General features: G+C 37.1%; 3 protein-coding genes across 4 annotated transcripts; 1 reads left to right on the top strand and 2 right to left on the bottom strand.

The window, feature by feature from the left end:
- Nucleotides 1-11127: 11127 nt before the first annotated feature.
- lgals2a (lectin, galactoside-binding, soluble, 2a) lies at nucleotides 11128-14279 on the bottom strand. Its single transcript, XM_056753748.1, has 4 exons — nucleotides 14143-14279; nucleotides 12175-12254; nucleotides 11905-12076; nucleotides 11128-11717 (listed from the first exon to the last, which is right to left on the bottom strand). Exons 1-4 carry the CDS (start codon nucleotides 14146-14148, stop codon nucleotides 11571-11573), a joined length of 405 nt encoding a protein of 134 aa, XP_056609726.1. The 5' UTR covers nucleotides 14149-14279; the 3' UTR covers nucleotides 11128-11570.
- A 709-nt stretch (nucleotides 14280-14988) lies between these two features.
- On the top strand, nucleotides 14989-17108 carry eef2kmt (eukaryotic elongation factor 2 lysine methyltransferase). The gene is made up of 8 exons (XM_056753261.1): nucleotides 14989-15473; nucleotides 15572-15634; nucleotides 15707-15787; nucleotides 15893-15994; nucleotides 16061-16194; nucleotides 16366-16613; nucleotides 16732-16878; nucleotides 16964-17108. The coding sequence occupies exons 1-8, from the start codon at nucleotides 15345-15347 to the stop codon at nucleotides 17062-17064; spliced, it is 1005 nt and encodes a 334-aa protein (XP_056609239.1). The 5' UTR covers nucleotides 14989-15344; the 3' UTR covers nucleotides 17065-17108.
- alg1 (ALG1 chitobiosyldiphosphodolichol beta-mannosyltransferase) lies at nucleotides 17079-20005 on the bottom strand. Of its 2 annotated transcripts, XM_056753258.1 has the most exons (13): nucleotides 19728-20005; nucleotides 19459-19536; nucleotides 19251-19354; nucleotides 18993-19141; nucleotides 18798-18887; nucleotides 18611-18721; nucleotides 18368-18489; nucleotides 18234-18272; nucleotides 18081-18140; nucleotides 17895-18005; nucleotides 17680-17794; nucleotides 17518-17593; nucleotides 17079-17432 (listed from the first exon to the last, which is right to left on the bottom strand). In XM_056753258.1, the coding sequence occupies exons 1-13, from the start codon at nucleotides 19999-20001 to the stop codon at nucleotides 17295-17297; spliced, it is 1467 nt and encodes a 488-aa protein (XP_056609236.1). In that variant the 5' UTR covers nucleotides 20002-20005; the 3' UTR covers nucleotides 17079-17294. The 2 variants fall into 2 exon arrangements, with proteins under 2 accessions (XP_056609236.1, XP_056609235.1); XM_056753257.1 differs by having other exon boundaries at nucleotides 17895-18140.
- Between the last annotated feature and the right edge of the window lie 550 nt (nucleotides 20006-20555).

Genomic DNA, 20555 nt, shown 5'->3' with positions numbered 1-20555 from the left:
GTCCTTCGCACACACGCACCATCTGTCTGTCTCCATCACTCAGTTTCCCAAGAGTAACCATACATATACATGACACAACAGCAGTCTGTGGGGGGGCTTCTCTTGAGTTATGAGAGGAGATGCCTCCTAATCCTAGAATAGTTTGTTCATTGTTCAGAGGGCTGTTCCAAATGTGAGGGAGGGCATCATTCGGCCTGCGGGCCGTAGTTTGGGAACCCTTATTTAGAGGCTGGTGCAGGTTGGTATATGGTGGTGTAATACTGATCTAAGCTGATGAAGCTTGTTGCACCTAAGGGAAAAATATTTTTTTATAAAATTATAAAAAATGATAACCCCCTTTACAAACAATTATTATGTTGGTAAAGATGTTTGTACGTTTTACTGTTTTCCAAACAGATGTCGTTGCACGCTGTATTTAAAGTGACAGTGTACCCAAAAAGGGGAAACTTATCATAATTTCATAAAAAAGTCATCATTTATTCACCCTCTTGTCATTTCAAACCTGTATTACTTTCTTTCTTCTGCGGAACACAATAGAATATATTTTAAAGAATGGTGGTAACCGAACAATAGTAGTACCCAATGACTTGTATTGGCTTTGTGTCCATACAATCGATCTGAACGAGTACCACCGTTCTTCGGATGGCAACATTCTTCCAAATTTCTTATTTTGTGTTCTGATGAAGAAAGAAAGTAATACAGGTTTGAAATAACAAGAGGTTAAGTAAATGTTGAAAGGATTTTCTTTTTTGGGTGAACTGTAGTTTAAAAAAAAACTTTTTACACTGTGTAAGTTTCAGTTTTTCAGTGTAGGTCATGTTTTCCTAATACAATCAACTCTTTAATCTCGAAAGATCAAGGCAAATTTGATTCCTCACGATATGACCGCTTTAAGCCCTGTTGTTCCCAGTGGCCTGGTTATTGGCTAGACTGTGTATCTGCGGCTCCCTCATGAGACCTGCAATCCCTCAGAGTGAGGAGAATAATAATGAGGTGAAAGTTTTGGAACTTTGCCCTGCGGTTCCTGGTGTGTGAACTGTGAGTGAAATTTGCTATCTGTTGTTAAAAAAAAATTCACATGTTTAAATACTTTGTACTTTCTAGACTGCGTCCTTTATGGTTCAGGTGGGCAACCTTAGCTCCAACATCCCAGCATTCACAACACAGCATTTCTTCAGTAGTGTTAAGTAAAATAGACAGATTGACAATGATCTTTGATCCTTAAGCATACCATGAGGCTGCAATGTCAGCCTGTGACACATCATAGTCAAACTGCAGGATTTCCAACCAATGGCAACCCAAAAAAGACTCTGTTACATCTGCCTCGACTTCCAGTTGCAAATGAAACCTGTTTGTCCACCTGTCTGCACACTATCTCATTTGTTCGCTGTAATCCAAGGACTTTCACAGGGTTGCATTATCTTACATCAGATTACACGAGGACACATATACGCAGGCATACAGTATATTGGTTGGTGCCGCAGTAAATTACAGTCAGGGGATCTGGTGACACGAGATAAAGAGGATCTGATGAGTCCAAGTCAAGTGCAGCAGGATGTGAAAGATGGACTGCAATAAGAGGAAGGGGCAGAGAAAAAGGCGATGAACAAAGGGAAAGAAGGCCTGGAAAGCTGGAAAGTCAAAGAATCTACTGTCCTGAGCATAATAAAAGACAGGGAGAGAGGAAGATTTGGCCACCATCTTTTAATCACCTTGTAAACATTTGCGGTACCACTGATATAATGCTAAAAAAAAAAGGGGGTAAAACCAAAGTGTTGCGTTTATACAATGCATCCGGAAAGTATTCACAGCGCTTCACTTTTTCCACATTTTGTTATGTTATAGCCTTATTTCAAAATGGATTAAATTCCTTATTTTACTTAAAATTCTACAAAAATCACCCTATAATGACATCGTGAAAGAAGTTTTTTCGAAATCTTTGCAAATTTATTAAAAATAAAAATATGAAAAAAGCACATGTACATAAGTATTCGCAGCCTTTACTCAATACTTCGTTGAAGCACCTTTGGCACCAATTACAGCCTCAAGTCTTTTTGAGTATGATGCTACAAGCTTGTCACACCTATTTTTGGGCAGTTTCTACCATTCTTCTTTGCAGGACCTCTCAAGCTTCTTCAGGTTGAATGGGGAGCGTCGGTGCACAGCCATTTTCAGATCTCAGTCAGATCTCCAGAGATGTTCAATCAGGTTCAAGTCTGGGCTCTGGCTCAAGGACATTCACAGAGTTGTCCTGTAGCCACTCCTTTGTTAGCTTGGCTGTGTGCTTAGGGTCATTGTCCTGTTAGAAGATGAACCTTCACCCCAGTCTGAGGTCCAGAGCGTTCTGGAGCAGGTTTGCATCGAGGATGTCTCTGTACATTGCTGCATTCATTTTTCCCTTGATCCTGACTAGTCTCCAAGTTCCTGCCGCTGAAAAACATCCCCACAGCATGATGCTGCCACCACCATGCTTAACTGTAGGGATGGTATTGGGGTGGTGCCTGGGTTCCTCCAGACAAAGAGTTCGATCTTTGTTTCATCAGACCAGAGAATTTTGTTTCTCATGGTCCGAGAGTCCTTCAGGTGCCTTTTGGCAAACTCAAGACGGGCTGTCATTTTACTGAAGAGTGGCTTCCGTCTGGCCTGATTGGTGGAGTGCTTGGAAGGTTCTCCTCTCTCGACAGAGACATGCTGGAGCTCTGTCAGAGTGACCTCCCTGACTAAGGCCCTTCTCCCCGATCGCTCAGTTTGGCCGGGCAGCCAGCTCTAGGAAGAGTCCTGGTGGTTCCAAACTTCTTCCATTCACGGATGATGGCGGCCACTGTGATCATTGGGACTTTCAATGCGGTAGAATTTTTTCTGTACCCTTCCCCAGATCTGCACCTCGATACAATCCTGTCTCGGGGGTCTACAGACAATTCCTTGGACTTCATGGCTTGGTTTGTTCTCTGACATGCACTGTTAACTGTGGGACCTTATATAGACAGGTATGTGCGTTTACAAATTATGTCTAATCAACTGAATTTACCACCAGTGGACTCCAATCATGTTGTATAAACATCTCAAGGAAAATCAGTGGAAACGGGATGCACCTGAGCTCAATATTCAGTGTCATGGCAAAGGCTGTGAATACTTTTGTACATGTGCTTTTTCTGTTTTTTATTGTAAATAAATTTGCAAATATTTCAAACAAACTTCTTTCACGTTGTCATTATAGGGCAGTGGTTTTCAATTCTGAGCCTGGGGACCCACCACTCTCCACATTTCGTATATCTCTTTAAAATGACACAGTTAGTTCAATTCATGGATGTCTCACTTAATGAGCTGATGATTTGAGTCAGGTGTGTTCAGGACATTCAAAATGTGCAGAGTGGTGGGTCCCCAGGCTCAGGATTGAAAACCACTGTTATAAGGTATTGTTTGTAGAATTTTGAGGAAAATAAGGAATTTGTGGAAGAAGTGAAGCGCTGTGAATACTTTACCCCATTTTTCATGAGCTGAACTCAAAAAGCTAAGACTTTTTCTATGTACATAAAATGCCTATTTCTCTCAAATATTGTTCACAAATCTGTCTAAATCTGTGTTAGTGAGCACTACTCCTTTGCCGAGTTAATCCATCTACCTCACAGGTGTGGCATATCAAGATGCTGATAAAACAGCATTATTATTCCTAGATCTCGCGAGTTTTGTGGGAGCGTCCTATTGGCATACTGACTGCAGCAATCTCCTCCAGAGCTGTTGCCCGTGAGTTGAATGTTAATTTCTCTACCATAAGCCGTCTCAAAGGCGTTTTAGAGAATTTGGCAGTACATCCAACCGGTCTCACAACTGTAGATCACGTGGAACCACACCAGCCCAGGACCTCCACATCCAGCAACTTCACTACCAAGATCGTCTGAGACTAACCACCCGGACAGCTGCTGCAACAATCGGTTTGGATAACCAAAGAATTTCTGCACAAACTGTCTGAAACTGACCTCAGGTAAGCTCGTTTCCATTCTCGTCGTCCTCATCAGGGTCTCGACCTGACTGCAGTTCGTCGTCATAACGGACTTGAGTGGGCAAATGCTCACATTCGATGGCGTCTTGTGCTTCGGAGAGGTGTTCTCTTCACGAATTAATCCCGGTCTTCACTGCACAGGGCAGAAGGCAGACGGTATGTATGGCGTCGTGTGGGTGAGCGGTTTGCTGATGTTAACATTGTGGATCGAGTGGCCCATTGTGGCGGTGGGGTTATGGTATGGGCAGGCATATGTTATGGACAACGAAACACGGGTGCATTTTATTGATTGCATTTTGAATGCACAGAGATACCGTGACGAGATCCTGAGGCCTCATTTTGCAGCACATTTTAGAGTGGCCTTTTATTGTGGCCAGCCTAAGGCACACCTGTGGAATAATCATGCTTTCTATTAAGCATCTTGATATGCCACACCTGTGAGGTGGATGGATTATCTTGGCAAAGGAGAAGTGCTCACTAACACAGATTTAGACAGATTTGTGAAAAATATTTGAAAAATAGGCCTGAAAAAGTCTTCGATCTTTGAGATCAAGCTCAAAAATGGGGGCAAAAACAAAAGTGTTGCATTTATAATTTTGGTCAGTGTTTCATTTTTAGTTTATTTAATGAAAAAAATTATAAAAAAAATATATTTTTTGTAAACACTTAATATTTATGGTGAATTCTAATAGAAATAGTTAGATTTACACAGATTTACTTATTTTTTTATTTACATTAACTCAATTTAAACAGTATATTTCATTAATTTCACAGCATTACAATTTTCACAATTTTTAAGTGATGTGATTATAGAGACACTAATGTTTAGTAAGCAACAATTCAAAATTAATAATTAAAATAATAATCCAAATAAACAATGTGTCTATATATATATATATATATATATATAATGTCTATAATGTGATACTATAACTCATTGTGAGACTGTATGCTGTTTGAGGTTGCTAGGCAACAGAATGTACTACTGTATGCAGCGTGCATTTACTGTCATTTTACCACGCGGATCGTCCAATCAGAATTTGGGGTGTTTTGGAAGCGTGCGCAAAATAATTTAGTAGTTCTGAGTGACTCCGCTGGCATTTATACGCACGAGTCATCTATCTCACTTAGTCTTAGTCCTGCACCTTAGCACAGACGTAACGGATGGGTCCCATTATCACCTTACTCTCTCACTGCCACTAAACACATTTCTCAACACAGGTTACTTATTCCATTTGTTTTTCCTGTCAGGAGTGTCACCCCTTCCGTCTAAATGGATAACGCATGGGCAGTGACAGCGAAACGTAGAGCAACCGACAGAGAAAAGCAAAACTGTGGAAAAAACACAGGAATATTCAGATCATTTAAAATAATCAGCATTACGATATGATTTTGTCAGAAAGAGAGGCTAAGGAGAATGTGATCTTACGGCTTTTGTTTCGTAAGAATGAGAAGTGAACGTGGCATCCTCCATAATTAATCAAATAAATACAATACAATACATAATTAAAAAATTAACTCTAGTAGTGCTGCCCATCCTTCAGAAACACTTACCATTTTGTTCATCACGCTGGCTAAAAGAGCGTAAAATGAAAGAATCATGGTTTTGATTGCCCCATTAAACTCGATTATCGCTCTTTAATTATAGCAATTAATATAATCTTATATATGCTTTTTTTAACTGGTCAGAATAATATAACTGTATTTTATGCTTTATGTAGCTAAATAATGGGCCCAGACTTCTCTAGCTCCATGAGATGAGTGGCAGATCAATCTGTCTGTCTATGACAAGAATCCGTATTATTTCATTGATGTGATAAGAGTCAAGTCAGCTAATCCCTTATCCCTGCCTGTACTGCTAGGGCGGGCACTGCGGATGATGATTTAGGGTAAATGCCACCGTGTGACCTCCGTGAATGTTAAAACATGCTAATAACCGCTCCGTATCTCTATGCACATGCCCAGTACAGACTGTCCTTCCCGATTATGCGTATCCACTCTCGACACTCAGAATGTCAGCTCTCCATGGAAACCAGACCACCGAAATGCATCCAGTCAATGACAAGACATTCCAGGGCAATGAGTTAACATCCGGTCGAACGACAGAGCAATCAAATGAAACCAACACTGAGAGAGGACAGTCCCGGTCTCTGAAGTGACCATAGGGGAATTTGCAATTGTTATGATAGTAAGTGACATAGTGACAGTGATTACTTCTGTAAGCAGGATCCTGTTTACCAGGCATAAACAAAAGTGCTAATGTGCGCTGACAGGTTTTACCTTTCCCAATAGTGAATTTGAAAGATATTGTTTTTAGTCTATTTTAATCACACCTCTTTAATGACATGGTTTAGGGTTTGGTTACTAAGCTGTTCAAAACAAAGGAAGACATATAAGGAGACAAGGATAAATCTGTAACCATGAAATAAAATTGCATTTACAGGATGGCTGGGCTTGAGGAAACAATTGGGATATGATGGAGACTCCAAAGTTCATGCGGAGCTACTATACATAACTTGGTTCTTACGGTTTTTCTTCAAATAAATTCATCAAACACACTTGAAGAAACATCCTACCTCCTACCCTTGATCCAGCTCACATCTGTCCTGTAAAAGGTTAAAGTTGTTCGATCACATTACATTTGGTGTCGCTGGAGTCATGGAATGAACCCTTTAAATGTAAGATATGCAAATGGAAAAAAGGAAACCTTAATAAACAAAAATAAATCCTGCTTATAATTAATCTTTTTGACTTTATAATAATCATATTGGGTTATGTAAAATAAAAGAGGAAGGTCATATAAGAAAATTCCATGCAAATGCCAATCTTACCAAGTTTTCCCCAAAGACTATATACTAGTAGCTCAGATGTCAATATTTGCTGGTTTAAGAGGTCTTTAAAGGGATACTTCACCCAAAAGTGAAAATTCTGTCATCATTTGCTCACCTTAGTTTGAGTTGTTCCAAATCTGTATAAATGTCTTTGTTCTGATGAACACAGAGAAAGATATTTGGAAGAATGTTTTGGAAGATTTTGCCCCACATTGACTACCATAGTAGGAAACATTTTTTAGTTTCCTGTTCTACATTCTTCAAACATTTTGACCTACTATGGCATTCTCCAAAAATATGTGTAAGTGTTCATCAGAACAAAGAAATGTATACAGATTTGGAACAACTCGAAGGTGAGTAGAGTAAATGATGACCAATTTTTCATTTTTGGGTGAAGTATCCCTTTAAGGTTTTTAAAGCTTTTTTCTAAAGATCATTTAGGTGCAGCTTTCGGAACAGTCACACGCATAGCGGTCCATATTTCTGGAAATTACAATAAAATAACTTTTATATTCTATGAAGAACCCTCCTTCTCCATTTGTTGAGTATTGCTTCTGTATATTCTCTCTCAAAAACGTATGTCCTTTTTGTCAGATACATAACAGTGGTATGCGTCCCTAATCCTAAATAGAAAACGTGAACAGGCTGATATTTTTCTGATTTATGAACTCTATCAACATTGGTTTAAGAAAATATAGGCAGATGGTTCAGTATACTGATTATAAAAATATTATTTGAGAGGTTTTATTTCATGTTTTGATTAAAAACATCATATACAAGTTATCCATGATGCTAAAATTGCACTAAAACTTGTGATACTTATTCCAGAGTGGCAATGAAAGTGAAAATACAAGAATTCAACTGACAGGTGTTTTTTTTTTTTATTAAAGTTTGGCGGCAGCAGCAGCAGCTTATGTGAATAATGTGACACACAGAACCATCACAGGAGATTTCCATTCAACATTATAAAAGTCCCAACCACATAACAAAAGTGTGAGTGTTTTTCTATAGAGAACACAAATTACTTATTAATGAGAGTTTTTATAGGTCATACAGTAACTACCTTACACTGTATCACAGTTCCGGATAAATGCAAAAAGTAGCTCTACAACACAAAACAAACATGGAACTAACGATGGGTGACTGCAATGATGTGCTTTTTTTCGTTGTTTAATACAGAACAAAACGTCTGATAAAAACACGTTTGACTTCGTTTTTTTGTTCATACACCTTTTGTGTCAATCCATACGATATACGCGCATAAATATTGTACTATCCCTACTTCTATATATATTATTGTACTATATATATTATGTGCAGTATGAATGCGATGTGCGATGCATTTTGCTTATGTTTGTTGGGACTACAAATGTGGTAAACACCGATTCGTTGAACTATATGACGGGACGTGCTAACGCAACGTTAGTTGGTTAATGAGGCTTATGGGAAATGCACACCTTGTTAACGTCACAACGAAAAATACCTCCATTGTTAAACAAACTAGACAGTCAAGCTCAAAAGTATTGCATAGGACTGATGCTCTATTAAATAATGTTTTTTTTATCTCTGTATGAGAAAAATAAATCAACAAAATTAAAACAAAGTTCATAGGCTACCTGTCCTGCTGGCCTACTGTGAAACAGCCAAATGCTTTAAACTTACAATCAAAGACCTTCACAAAACATGTCCATAGGGGCAGTTTCCCAGACAAGGATTAGACAAGTCCTAGACTCAAATAAATGTGTTAGGGCTGTCCAAACGGAAAACAACGTGCACGGACATATCTTAATATATCATTGCCGTTGTGTTGTCGCAAAATGCACACAAGAAATGTTTTTAGTAAGGCATGTTTGTCAAAATCACTAAGGCCTAGTCCTGGTTTAAAATAATCCCTGTACTGATACCTCATAAAGATTGATGGATTCTTAATAACCAACTTTCCAAAAGTATTCTGTTGTATGATGGGTGCACCAAAGCAAGGGAAATGTGACACCTGCTGTACCGGAGTTGTTATATTTGACTGCTACATGCTGCTCAAAAGTTTACAGTTATAAAAAGAATCTAATGTGTAATTATTGTTTTGAATATAAAACAAAAATGGACCATTCATTGCAAAAAAAGATTTTAAATGTTTTAAAAAAAGGCTTTATTTTTTCACCAGATTTTTTTTATGTATTCAAATTGCATAATATCAAAGGTAAACATTTCAATTAATTGTGCTGTTAATTTTCATACTGTAATTTCAGAACGTTATGGGAAACTCTTCCTCACCCCAAATTTTTGCACCAAAACTAATAATATATAGTTTAAATTAAAGATTAAATTTACCTATTAAGATTTTGTATAAAAATATATTTTGCTATTTCATTTTCTTTCCACATAAAAAATCAATAACATTTATAATTTCGACAAAGGCCTTTTTAAATGTAATTTATGATCTTTTTTGTATTTTGAATATAATCTTTCTTTGTAAAAGGCATAAAATTGATCATACCAATTTCAAAATTAAGGATTCATTAGTTTATGTATACAATGAACCAAACACTATCATTACATTTTTGTTTATAATTTAATATGCTTTGTTTTTGACAAAACATCCCATGGTTTGGTCGTGACACATACATTTTCAGTAGTGATGGTAATGTTTTGATAGTGATCACATAATATAATTTGCAAAGCTGAATCAGGCTTCCAACATTTTATGTTAATACAAATAACTAACTATGTTTTACACATGCAGCCAGTACATATACCAGACACACATCTTACAGTAAATATCTAATAGAAAACCTACAGCTCAGATACTACAGTGTATTACTTCTAAAACGTACTAAAATACTAATTATTTACAACAGAGTTTTGTTCATTTCAACAAATAAAGGATAAAGTGTTCCGTTTTCTCACTACCGAAACCATTTTTCTCCCTACCAAAACAATGTTACCCAGTGATACGTTTTGATAGTGACATTTTTTTTATACTTTTGAGACTAGCTCAAAGATGCTTATCAGCACATGGTTTTGCAAGCACAGATCTAAACAAATGTACACACATAAAAACTAATTTTTTGGAATAACACCTACAAAAGTTTGCTTAATTGCAGAAAAAAAGATGTAGTGACTTTCCTTAAAGTAGCAAAGGGATTTTCAGACTTTTGGACACATTTATTTCAAAATGATAAGACCAATCTACTCACCATCTAGCTTATTAGAGAGAGTGACGGTAATAATTCTTGATAAAAATGTAGGGGTGTGGCTAAAATCAGTCTCAGCCAATGGACTAAAGCATATACTGTTTCGGTAGTGACATGAGAATCTGGGACACATTTTTACATAAAGTTTAATCATTTAAAAAATATATATTTTTAACTTCCCTTTTAAAAAAATACATTTTAAAAAACAACAATGGAAATAAATGCTAAAACAAATTTTAAATTGAAATGTAGGGGTTTGGGTTCGGGACATCCCTCTCCAAATCGAAAGTACCCAGTAAATGATGATTTTACATGCAGTATTAAGCTTACTGACGTTTTAAATATTATTTTGGGTTAAGAAAGATGATGGAAGGATAAACAACTAAAATTTGAATATTTGAATGGTTTTTATTTGGGACAACAGTTTAGAGGAAGTCTGTAGAATGGCCCATGGACAAATGTAAAATGTATAAAACGTATACTCGTTATAAAGCTTTCAGCAGGCTATATCAGCGTAAGACCATCACCATTTTTATATTTAACTGATATTTAGAAATACTTTTTTCTTAAATTACACAATAGACCGTATACTTTATAACCATGAATTTTAATGGACCCTATCTATTATTGATCCATCAGTGTGTGTTCTAAAGAATTTTTTAATCTTTTTTGTTAAACTAGCTTTTTTGTTATTCATTTCAGAAATTTCTTAATTTCTTTTAGCTATTAACAAAATTAAATTAATAAATTCAAGACTGTTCACTGTTCCAAGATTTCATAATCCTATAGAGAAGATTTTTCATTTATTGTGTTGCATCACATGCCTTTCTACTGTTTCTAACCACTAAAAAGCGCTTCTGTCAAGAAACCTTTGAATTCTGATATTTGGATTCTCAAGCACTAAATATTTTATTCATGTTCTGAATGAATTGTTTAAATTGGCAGTGGAATGAGTATTTAGGCCATGTCATGAGAATGTTAAGAACCTGATGCAATATAAAGTTTTGTTTCATTATATATGTCCTCATTTTGTTTCTTCTACCAATCAAATGGAGCACCTGCACTAAAAGATGTTTCATCATAAACATGTAAAAATGAGAAAAGATAAATGGGGTTTTGTTTATTGGTAAGAACACGCGGTTTTATTTGAACTGCTAACACCAACAGGCTTATGTAATGAATGTGCTTTAGTAACAAATCAGGAGAGATTAAGTCGTATTATAGGAAAACTTGAGAAAAGCAAGTAAATAACCTAGTCTGGAAAACATCAACCACCTCCAACATTAGATTAGTCTACATTTATTCTAAAGCCCATGATAATTTACCGTAGTTTGGCTTCATCTAGTGGTTGAGTATGGCATTACAGCATAGGAATTTTTGCAACTTCGACATACAAATGAAGGAATCTGACTGAGAGACTTGAAAGATTGCTGTCTCCACAGTGAGTAAAATTTTTAGAATAATACAGCTTAATATATGACAATTTAAGACCGAAAATAAAGGACAAATCAGTGATCTTTATTAATCTAGTTCTCCTTTTGGACTAGTCTACTTGATTTCAATCCCATGGATCCTGACATCACCATCAAAATTCATGTACTTGTACTTTTCAGCTCCTGGACGGTTAGGGAAGTGAATCTCAGAGCCATCTGAAAGTGTCAGATGGAATTCCTCATTGGTGAACCTTATTTTTATCTAAAAGAAGGAACAGAATGTAAGCATGAACCAAATTTCAAACGTAGATCAGATGTTAGTGCAATGGTTAATTTAAATCATTTTTCATTTTACTTCTTTACTTTTTAAGTTTTCATTTAGATTAATAAATATATATATTTTTTAAATATATTTTGTGTAGAGAAATGAAAGTAAATGAAAGTCTTGCCTCGAACGGTTCCTTTAGATTAAAGGGAAAGGAGCCCGATCTGCTCTCCTCACACCAGCTGCCACCCAAGTATGAATTGCATACTATAGTGCGCTGGTCACCATGGGCGTCAAAACGAGGGTTAAAGTGTAGAGCGATTTCCTCAGGACTGTGACCAATGTTAATGATAAAACTACAAAAAAAGCAATCAAACAAGATTTCCATTGGTTCTTTAAATATTACTCCTTTCGCTTAGTAAGCGAAACCAAGAAAATGCAGTAATCATCTTACTTTGTAGATTCAGCAGTGGGGACTCCTGTAGCCATAAGAGTCTGGCCAACTTTAAAGGACATGTTCTGCACGACCACACCCTGTTAAAGAGAGCCCAGACACAAACTACTTGAGATACACACTACTTGAATAGGAACATGTGAATCCACTTAAATTGAAATGTAACAGCTGGGCATAGTGCCTGTTTTTTCTAAGAGACCTGAGGAAGAAGGCTGTAATGATGTGGCTGTAATGATGAAGCTGTAATGATGAAGTGAAAAGAATGGCTCTGACAACGCAGTCAAATTTTCCTAAGTGCTTAAAAGGGAAAACCCTGCAAAGGCCAAAGGCAGAGAGCCAGACCCGAAACTTCAAAAAGCTGCAGATGTGGCAAGATGGTAAATGGAAAATCTCACCAAGAAATCGTCTAAAATAAGAGCTCGTTCTCAATCATTAGAACTTTGATAACTACTTTCCAGCATCTGAAGAGATTTGATATGTTGAGAAGTCGGGTCAGCAGCTGCGTCGTCACACACTAGATTATACAAAGCCACTGTGTATGATTCACAGCTGACCAAGGAGCTGTTTTAATGATGCGATGAGGTGACAGGCTACAGCTGACAAGAAGGTTGAAAGAAGAGAGAGAGTCAAAAAGAGGAACAGGAGGAGAAACAGAGGCTTTTATTCCTCGGAATACGAAAGGCCAGATGTGTAACAGAGGTGAATTCTTTCCACATTAGTCACTCTAACTGAAAATAACAGTAAAGTTGAGCTCTTGGATAGAATCTGTTGCAGTAATATATAAAAAGTGCTAAACATAGTGGTAACACTTTTAATGCTATATACAACAATATCTTGGTTCTTCAGGGGTTCTTCAGTGGTTCTTCAGTGGTTCTACAGCGGTTCTTTGGGATGACTGAAGCGCTATATAGAACAGGTTCTTTATACAGAAACGGTGCTATATCACCTCGGTCACCCCATAGAACTTCTGAAGAACCACTGAAGTACCAAGATATGGTGCCATATAGCACTAAAAGTGGTTCCCCTATGATTACGAGCAAATAACCCCTTTAAGTGCTTTCAACAGTGTCACATGCCTCATGCTCTCTATCTGGAGTTTAGACTGAAGAAGACAGCTGTGGTAAGCACCTTCATTTGGCACATTGCTGACAATGAGTGAATAAATCACATTGCCTTTTCTGGGATTCAAATAAATGTGTTAAAGGTCTCCATTAACAAGTTACATTTTCTATGCCACTGGGTACTGTACGGGTTCAAATCAATGAGCTGAACAGCCTTGTAGCCTATTTCTGGAATTCTTGCGTCATCTGTAAAATAGCAAATGATTTAACATTAAAGTAAGATGAATTATCATACCACATGTATATCTTTTCTGTCCAGCTATGAATCACAGGAAACACAGGGTATGTATTGTGAAAAAGCCTGTGATGTGATCATGCAGCTGCATTGCCTCATTGGCTTACTCACAAGCTTGTGACACATCGTTAAAAACACAAGGATGTTCAATTCAAGTATTGTAAAAAAACGATGTGTATGCAACTCTGTGATTGATTGAAATGGATCGTTCTCAAGAGAGTACATTATTGGAAAAAAGCATTCAGGACTTCCAACCCCCGCCTCACATCCAATATTGGGTATGCAATGAAAAACTACATTTCTAATTTTAGGAGCATAACAGATGGGGGGACACACCCATTAATTCATGCACGCGCTATAATAACTATTAATGTTCCAAACACACAACATAGCCTACTGTACAATATCAAGCGACACATAAAACATAAATTCAACTGCATTCATCGGTAAATCGGTGTGAAAGCATCTGTAAAAGCAGACTGTGCTTGTACCGCGAATACAGTAAAATAGAGATAAAGAGGGACTTTTAGACACATAACCTATGCGCTCATTTTACTAAAACCAAATCTAAAACAATGTGCCATGTAAAGTCAAAGTTTTAAAAATACTCACGCTCATTGCAACGTCTCTCTCTGATTCCAACAACGAACTGAAACAAAGCGGCCGTCCAGAGAAAACTTGCGCTGTGTGGAGCGGTTCTTATGTCCCGTGGGGCTGGAAGTGGACCATCTTTGGTGACTGATATTAACCTTATCCAATCGGATTTCTTTGCGTATCTCTACTTTGACCAATTGCAAAAGAGGAAAGTGGACTCAAGAAATCTATTTCTAGTGTCATACCCAGTAATACTCTATAAATACTTACAATTTCTTCAAACAGATGACTATAAACAACACTGGTAGGCTAGATTGGCTATTGACGCACGTAATTGGACGGTATTATCTACTTGAAAAAAATAAAGAAAAGTATGTCTTAAACAGATTGTGAAATATTCAAATATTAATTCTAAAATGTCGTTTCTAATAGAAATTAATGTTTACTGTACATAAACACTAAATTAACTTTCCTATTACAGCTGTTCGTGATTAAATGTTGTCTTTTTAACGTAGTAAACTTAGTATTATCAAAGAATTCGTAACATAATGATCAGTTGATGTATTTCTGGTCAGTGTGCTGCAATTGACGGTATTTCGAAGACTGGTGACATCTAGGAGGGGTACAGCCAAGTTGCGCAGCATCGTGAAACTGCAGGCATTTTTACCATGACAGTGAAGTTTGTTTATTAATCTTATTCTTTTTTACACATTACTCATTATATATGGTTTCTTGTTTCATTTTTTCACTGTGGTCTATTACACAACGTGTCATTTTGGCCTACTGTAGGGATCAAACAGAATGCAAACCATGATAATATGCGAAAACAGTCGACCGGATCTTTTTCTCATTTTGTAATCTTGTGTATCCTGTGACCGACGTTCTTGCGACATAAAGACCTACTGCGTCACTCTAAGTGAAAAACCAAGAGTAAATTAAAGTTACAAACTAAAATACATTTCATTGACAGTAAAATCTTCAAATAGTTTTTCGTCATCATCAAGAACCGCCAATTAGAAGACACATAAACGCCAGTAGGCAATAATATACTTTGGATAAAATTGCGTCAGCTAAATGACTAAATGTAAATGTAAATAAACAACCGATCCGCCAGGGGGCGCTAGAATCAACACGTGTGGACTGACACGTCACACACACGAAGAAAATAACTGAAATTCACACATGCGTCTAACGTAGTACGTTAGAAGCCACTGTGAAAGATGAACGAAACACAACATGTTACAGTCGAGGAAGAACAAAACATTATCGACAATACCAGAAAACAGGTCACGCACATCTTTCAAGTCAACTTCTTCGCTATGTGTCTTTTAAATACTTTTCCATGGGATGTAAGTACCGGACCCCAGTAACGTACATGATCAATAACATACAAATAAGGTTCCAGGTTAGCATTTTTCATCATGAATAATGCGATTATGTTTTATAGTTACTAGACAGAGAACTTAAAAGCGCAAAGACTTCGGACGTCATCTTAGAGATTCTTGATAAGGTAACGTAGTTTTTGATTTAATAAAGAGTGGAGTTCTCATTGTTTTTATTCATTCATTTGTTTATTTTGCAGACATGTTTAAATGCCGTTTGTCGCGAAAATCCTCCCTCTCTGAAATACAGGAGACTCTTCTTAAGAGAATTGATAAAAAGGGTCGGTTCTGTTTTTTTCATTCACAAAAAATCTTGCGTGGCATGTTCTATATATTTTCATGTGGATATTAAGATGTATTTCGTTTTTATGGTAATTACATTTTAGCATGAGAGGTTGGAAGCGGAGCCCCTGGATGCATTGTACGAAGCGCTGGGGGAGGTCATGTGCGCGCAGGAGAGGGACACGTGCTACAAAACCTACCTATTGGTAAGGCATTGCAACAAAAATACATTGATATCTTTTAACAGAAAGATCAATGCAAAATCATGGCAGCCAACAGGGGATGCTGTTAGTTTAGCAGAGAACGTGGCAGTTATCTCTGAGGGCACTACAGGTCTGGTTACATGGGATGCTGCTTTATACATGGCTGAATGGGCTTTGGAAAACAACCACATCTTCAAAAACAAGTAGGACTTTACTTTTTGCCCTAATCAGTTACATCTAGAGATAAAGTTCAGAACAGCATAATGGAAAAAAAGGATGCTGCACATTTTAAGCCAATTTCCAGTATTGACTTTGACTCTTTTACTGTTGTTTGTGCTTTGCATGGCATTGTGTTGATTCATCTGTGCTTGCAGGACTGTGCTTGAACTGGGCAGTGGGGTTGGACTCACTGGGATTGTTGTGTGTCGATCGTTGAGTCCAACCAAATATATTTTCAGTGACTGCCATCCGACTGTGCTTCAGCGGCTGAGGGACAATGTCACAAACTGCTTAACCAACCATCACTGCAACAGCGTGCCAGTGTGTGTGGAGCAACAGGACTGGCAAAACGTGACTGATGAGCAGCTGCAAAGAATTCAGGCTGACACCATCATTGCTGCAGGTGATGTTAAGAAAACAAATGCACACAATATCATTGTTTTTTTTTTAATAGTTATTTGTAAATTGTCTCTATACCAAAAAGCTGTATTGGTTCTAGTAACTGTGTGTTTTGTCATCAGATGTGGTGTATGATCCTGATATTATTAGCTGTTTGGTGAAATTGTTGGCAAGGGTTTTCGACATGTTTCAAGAAAGCCATCCTGATGTTTACATTGCATCCACTGTACGCAACCCCCAGACATATGACTGCTTCAAGACAGAATTAGGTAGGTTTCATATCAATATTCTATACCATATCAATACTACTTTGGCAATTCCTATAATTAACACAATTATTCTTTCTATTAACAGAAAAGGCTGGACTAAAACATGACATCATTAAAGATGCTGTCACTCAAGTATTTCCATACAACCGAGTCTCCACAATAGAAATGATCAAAATACGTGCATAACAAAACCTTCAATATCTTTTTGTATTAAAGTTTTTATTTACATATTTACATAAACAGTGTGCTTTTATTCTCACGTTCAAGTCTTTTCCAATGGAGTTACTGGAATGCTGAGTGTCCCACTATGAGGACGGTGTAGAATTATTTACCCTGTGCAAATACCTGACAGTAACTTTCGATTAAAAATATTCAAGAGCCTGTTTCACGAGCGCAACGACAAATTCTGCTGAAAATCAGTCACAGTGCTCTTTAATGAGAGGCAGGACGTTACGGTCCCAGTTCTCATCCCAGCGCTGCTGCCCACTTTCCCGTAGATTCTTCCTGAAGAGGAAAAGTTTACCCTGTTCGCTGGGGAAGTTTGAAAACAGAAGCTACAAAGATACAACACAGCAGAATTAGCTATGCACAAAATCAAATACGTCAAATTTATCTTATAAAAAGTAAAAGATATTTCACCTTTAGCTGTTCAGACAGCTCACTGGAGTCTTTAAAAATAAGTCCATTTTCTTCATGTTTCACTAGCTCGTGCAAACTACAAAGAATAGATCATCGGTTAATACATCTAGTCACTGAATGAGACTTAATGCATGGACAGAAACGCAGATCTCATAGTCTTACCACTGAAAATGTATGGCACAGACAGGCAAACAACATCCGAACATATCAACCACTTTCATAGGAAGATCCAAACCGCTGGAGGATTTGTGCAAGCAGACGCCAAGATCAGCAGAGCCTGTGGTGAAACACCAGAAAATGGCACGCTCCGGTAAATATGTACACCCAGCAAAATGTGAAAATCTGGTCTCTGAAACATGTTAGTTTGGTTCTCTCACCGAGTAAAACAGGATAGTCCTCTGCTTCCAGCCATGGAGTGCAAATCTTGACATGTTTAAATACCTTAGAGTCAATCAGTTTTTTGTAATGCTCCTTCTGAGGACCTTTACCTGTATTGAAACACCAACGTCTTGAAACTACACTAAATGCAGCTCTGTATAGTGTATGGTGTATGTATAGTGTACCTGTAATTACACAGACCAATGATGGAAGTTTGTCCCCGGTCTCAACAAACTTCTCATAGTCTTTTGGAGAAAGAAGGAAATCAAATATTAGTCTATTACGTTCTGAAACATAAAAGAGGACTTTATGTGTACAGAGAGTAGATAAAATATAACCTTCAAGCGCTTGTAAAAGAATTGAGAAATCTTCATCCTCTGTAGAAAGAACATGATGAAGAATTATGACGTTTTAATTAAAAATTGAAGGAGACTATTTTAATGGCTCAGTTTGGAACCCGTACAATACTGACCAGTCCAGCTGGTGCTGCTGATAAGTAAAGCAGGTCGGCCAGCAGATGGCGTCACACCTCCTGATAGAGTATTTCGCTCTGTGAAAGCTGTTATTTCCATGTGCTCCTTAGTGACCTCAGAACTGCAAAAATCACACGGTCACGTTATAATCTCATCATAAGTATATGTGTAATAACTAAGCAATGACAAAGACCTTTTCACGTGTGAAACTGCATGTAATGAAAGCAAACCGCTGGACAAACCTTGGCCTAAATGGTGAATAAACACTTGCCATTCTGACAAACAGCTCATGTTGAAGTTTTATAGGTGTTTCTCTAAATATTGAGGGTGGCTTGTCATATAAAGTGGTTGCCCTGCAATTGAAACAATGAATTAACTGGCTTTCAATTAAAAACGATTGTTTGGTTTAAAAAATAATTGAAAACATACTCAATATTCCAGTTCTTCTTAAGATCTTGCCTCATCGCATTAGTAACACACAGGTTGTGATCCGAGAAACAACCAAAGAGCTTCTCATACCTACCAACAATAAAGTAAAAAAAATGACATTGTTCCCAAATACCACCACTTATTACATATTACAAGAATACCCATTATTTATATAGTTTAAAAAACTTTGCTTACCATTTTGCCATCTTAACAACAAGATGATTCTCTCCATGAGTGAGGGCCATTATAGTGTATCCGTAGTTGTGCCAGTCTATGATAAACTGGTTTCCCCTTAATCGACTCACCAGCCATGCCACTGCTATAGCTGGCAGTCCAGGGGGGTTCTACAACACCCAATAAATGTGGACAATAATACATCTGATATGTTATCTACATTAAATATATAATACATAAAAAATACTTTGCATCAAGCTTAAAAGAAAAGAAGGATACCTGCATAAGAATATAGCCTTGATCCTCAATCTTCATGAGCACATAGAATAGTTGAATAGACTGCAGTACCACCTTTGAGACATATCTGAAGATTTTAGGTCCAACTGAAAGGCAAAAGGGCTGATGACATTGTTGTTCTAAGAAGAATTATTGTGTTGTTACTTTTCATCATCTTTTCACAAACTTCACGTGTCTTTCAAGTTTATACCTCTGAGCCCCTTCAGTTCTGAAATGGAGAGTATATCTATTCTTTCATCTTCCAGAATGTCTTGGTGAGGTTTAGTACCTATGTGGACACAAAACCAGTATTACAGATACAAACACAAACTTCACCTGTATCCATACTGCATAATGTACAGTTAAGCCTGTAGTAGTATTGTTTATAATATGGGGGACTGTAAAATAATAGAAATTTGAATATCAAAATGTAAGCCGAAAATGATGCAGGGACACTCGCACGTAATGATAGAAACATACCAAGAAAGCCAATAAAAGTGACATTGTATCCGTGTCGGCTAAGAGAGAGCGCTTGATACTGCATGCGAGGACTGCGCCCTATATCTCCCAGCACCAACACGCAAACGTTCAAATGCGCAAATTCATCTCGTCCCTTTAATCCAGAAGCTAGTATAAAAATAAGCACCACTACAGCGGCTGGGAGAAGAGCCCACCACAAACTCAACCCCGATAAAAGTCCCAAAAGAACCAATGAAACAGTCACTACAGCCACTGCCGTATTGGCATCCGCCATTGTGTTTTCCTGGTTATGACGTGGACAAATGTAGGGCAAGAAATTTAAAGAGACATGCACCACTGCTGAAAAAATGACGCGAATGAAAAAATCTATTGGAAATAAATCGTTTAATAATAATTATAAATTATTCAACATAATACATTTATTTTACAAAAACGAATATAAAATACACAACTGCTAAATTATTAAAAAGGTCGCTAATACATGTTGTTAATTGATGGCAAATTATTTAGAGCAGTTAACAATAAATAAATAAACCTTTAAATCTAAATCTATTTTCTGGATATCACAGTTCTATGTAGTACATTTCTATGAACATTTGGGTAATTGACAAATTTAATATGCAATATGCATTTTGATAATTTAATATGCAAATGTGTCCCCTTGGTGTGACGGCAAACATTTTGAAAAAAACGAACAATGATGATAAATCTCTCTTATTATGATAAATAAAGTTTGTTTTGTAAAATTCTAAAATGAAAGCTGCAAATGATGGGATGTAAATATTGGCTATGAGGGGACACGCAACATCAAAATATTCAAACTATGTG

This window comes from Triplophysa dalaica, chromosome 7 (assembly GCF_015846415.1).
Source record: "Triplophysa dalaica isolate WHDGS20190420 chromosome 7, ASM1584641v1, whole genome shotgun sequence".
Classification (NCBI taxonomy): Eukaryota; Metazoa; Chordata; class Actinopteri; order Cypriniformes; family Nemacheilidae; genus Triplophysa; species Triplophysa dalaica.
Note: the sequence above shows the minus strand (reverse complement) of the source record. Positions and strands in the feature narration are given on the sequence as shown.

Excerpts from the sequence above, each read along its gene's own strand:
- lgals2a (XM_056753748.1), bottom strand. Across the intron at positions 12,077-12,174 it reads CCCACTGCTGAATCTACAAA|TTTTATCATTAACATTGGTC; the intron begins GTAAGATGATTA and ends CTTTTTTTGTAG. Across the intron at positions 11,718-11,904 it reads ATCTAAAGGAACCGTTCGAG|ATAAAAATAAGGTTCACCAA; the intron begins GCAAGACTTTCA and ends TCCTTCTTTTAG.
- eef2kmt (XM_056753261.1), top strand. The coding sequence starts at position 15,345 with ATGAACGAAACACAACATGTTACAGTCGAGGAAGAACAAAACATTATC. Across the intron at positions 15,995-16,060 it reads GCTACAAAACCTACCTATTG|CCAACAGGGGATGCTGTTAG; the intron begins GTAAGGCATTGC and ends AAATCATGGCAG. Across the intron at positions 16,879-16,963 it reads CTGCTTCAAGACAGAATTAG|AAAAGGCTGGACTAAAACAT; the intron begins GTAGGTTTCATA and ends TTCTATTAACAG.
- alg1 (XM_056753257.1), bottom strand. The coding sequence starts at position 20,001 with ATGGCGGATGCCAATACGGCAGTGGCTGTAGTGACTGTTTCATTGGTT. Across the intron at positions 18,141-18,233 it reads TCTTTTACAAGCGCTTGAAG|ACTATGAGAAGTTTGTTGAG; the intron begins GTTATATTTTAT and ends TTTCTCCAAAAG. Across the intron at positions 17,795-17,894 it reads GGACTATCCTGTTTTACTCG|GCTCTGCTGATCTTGGCGTC; the intron begins GTGAGAGAACCA and ends GTTTCACCACAG.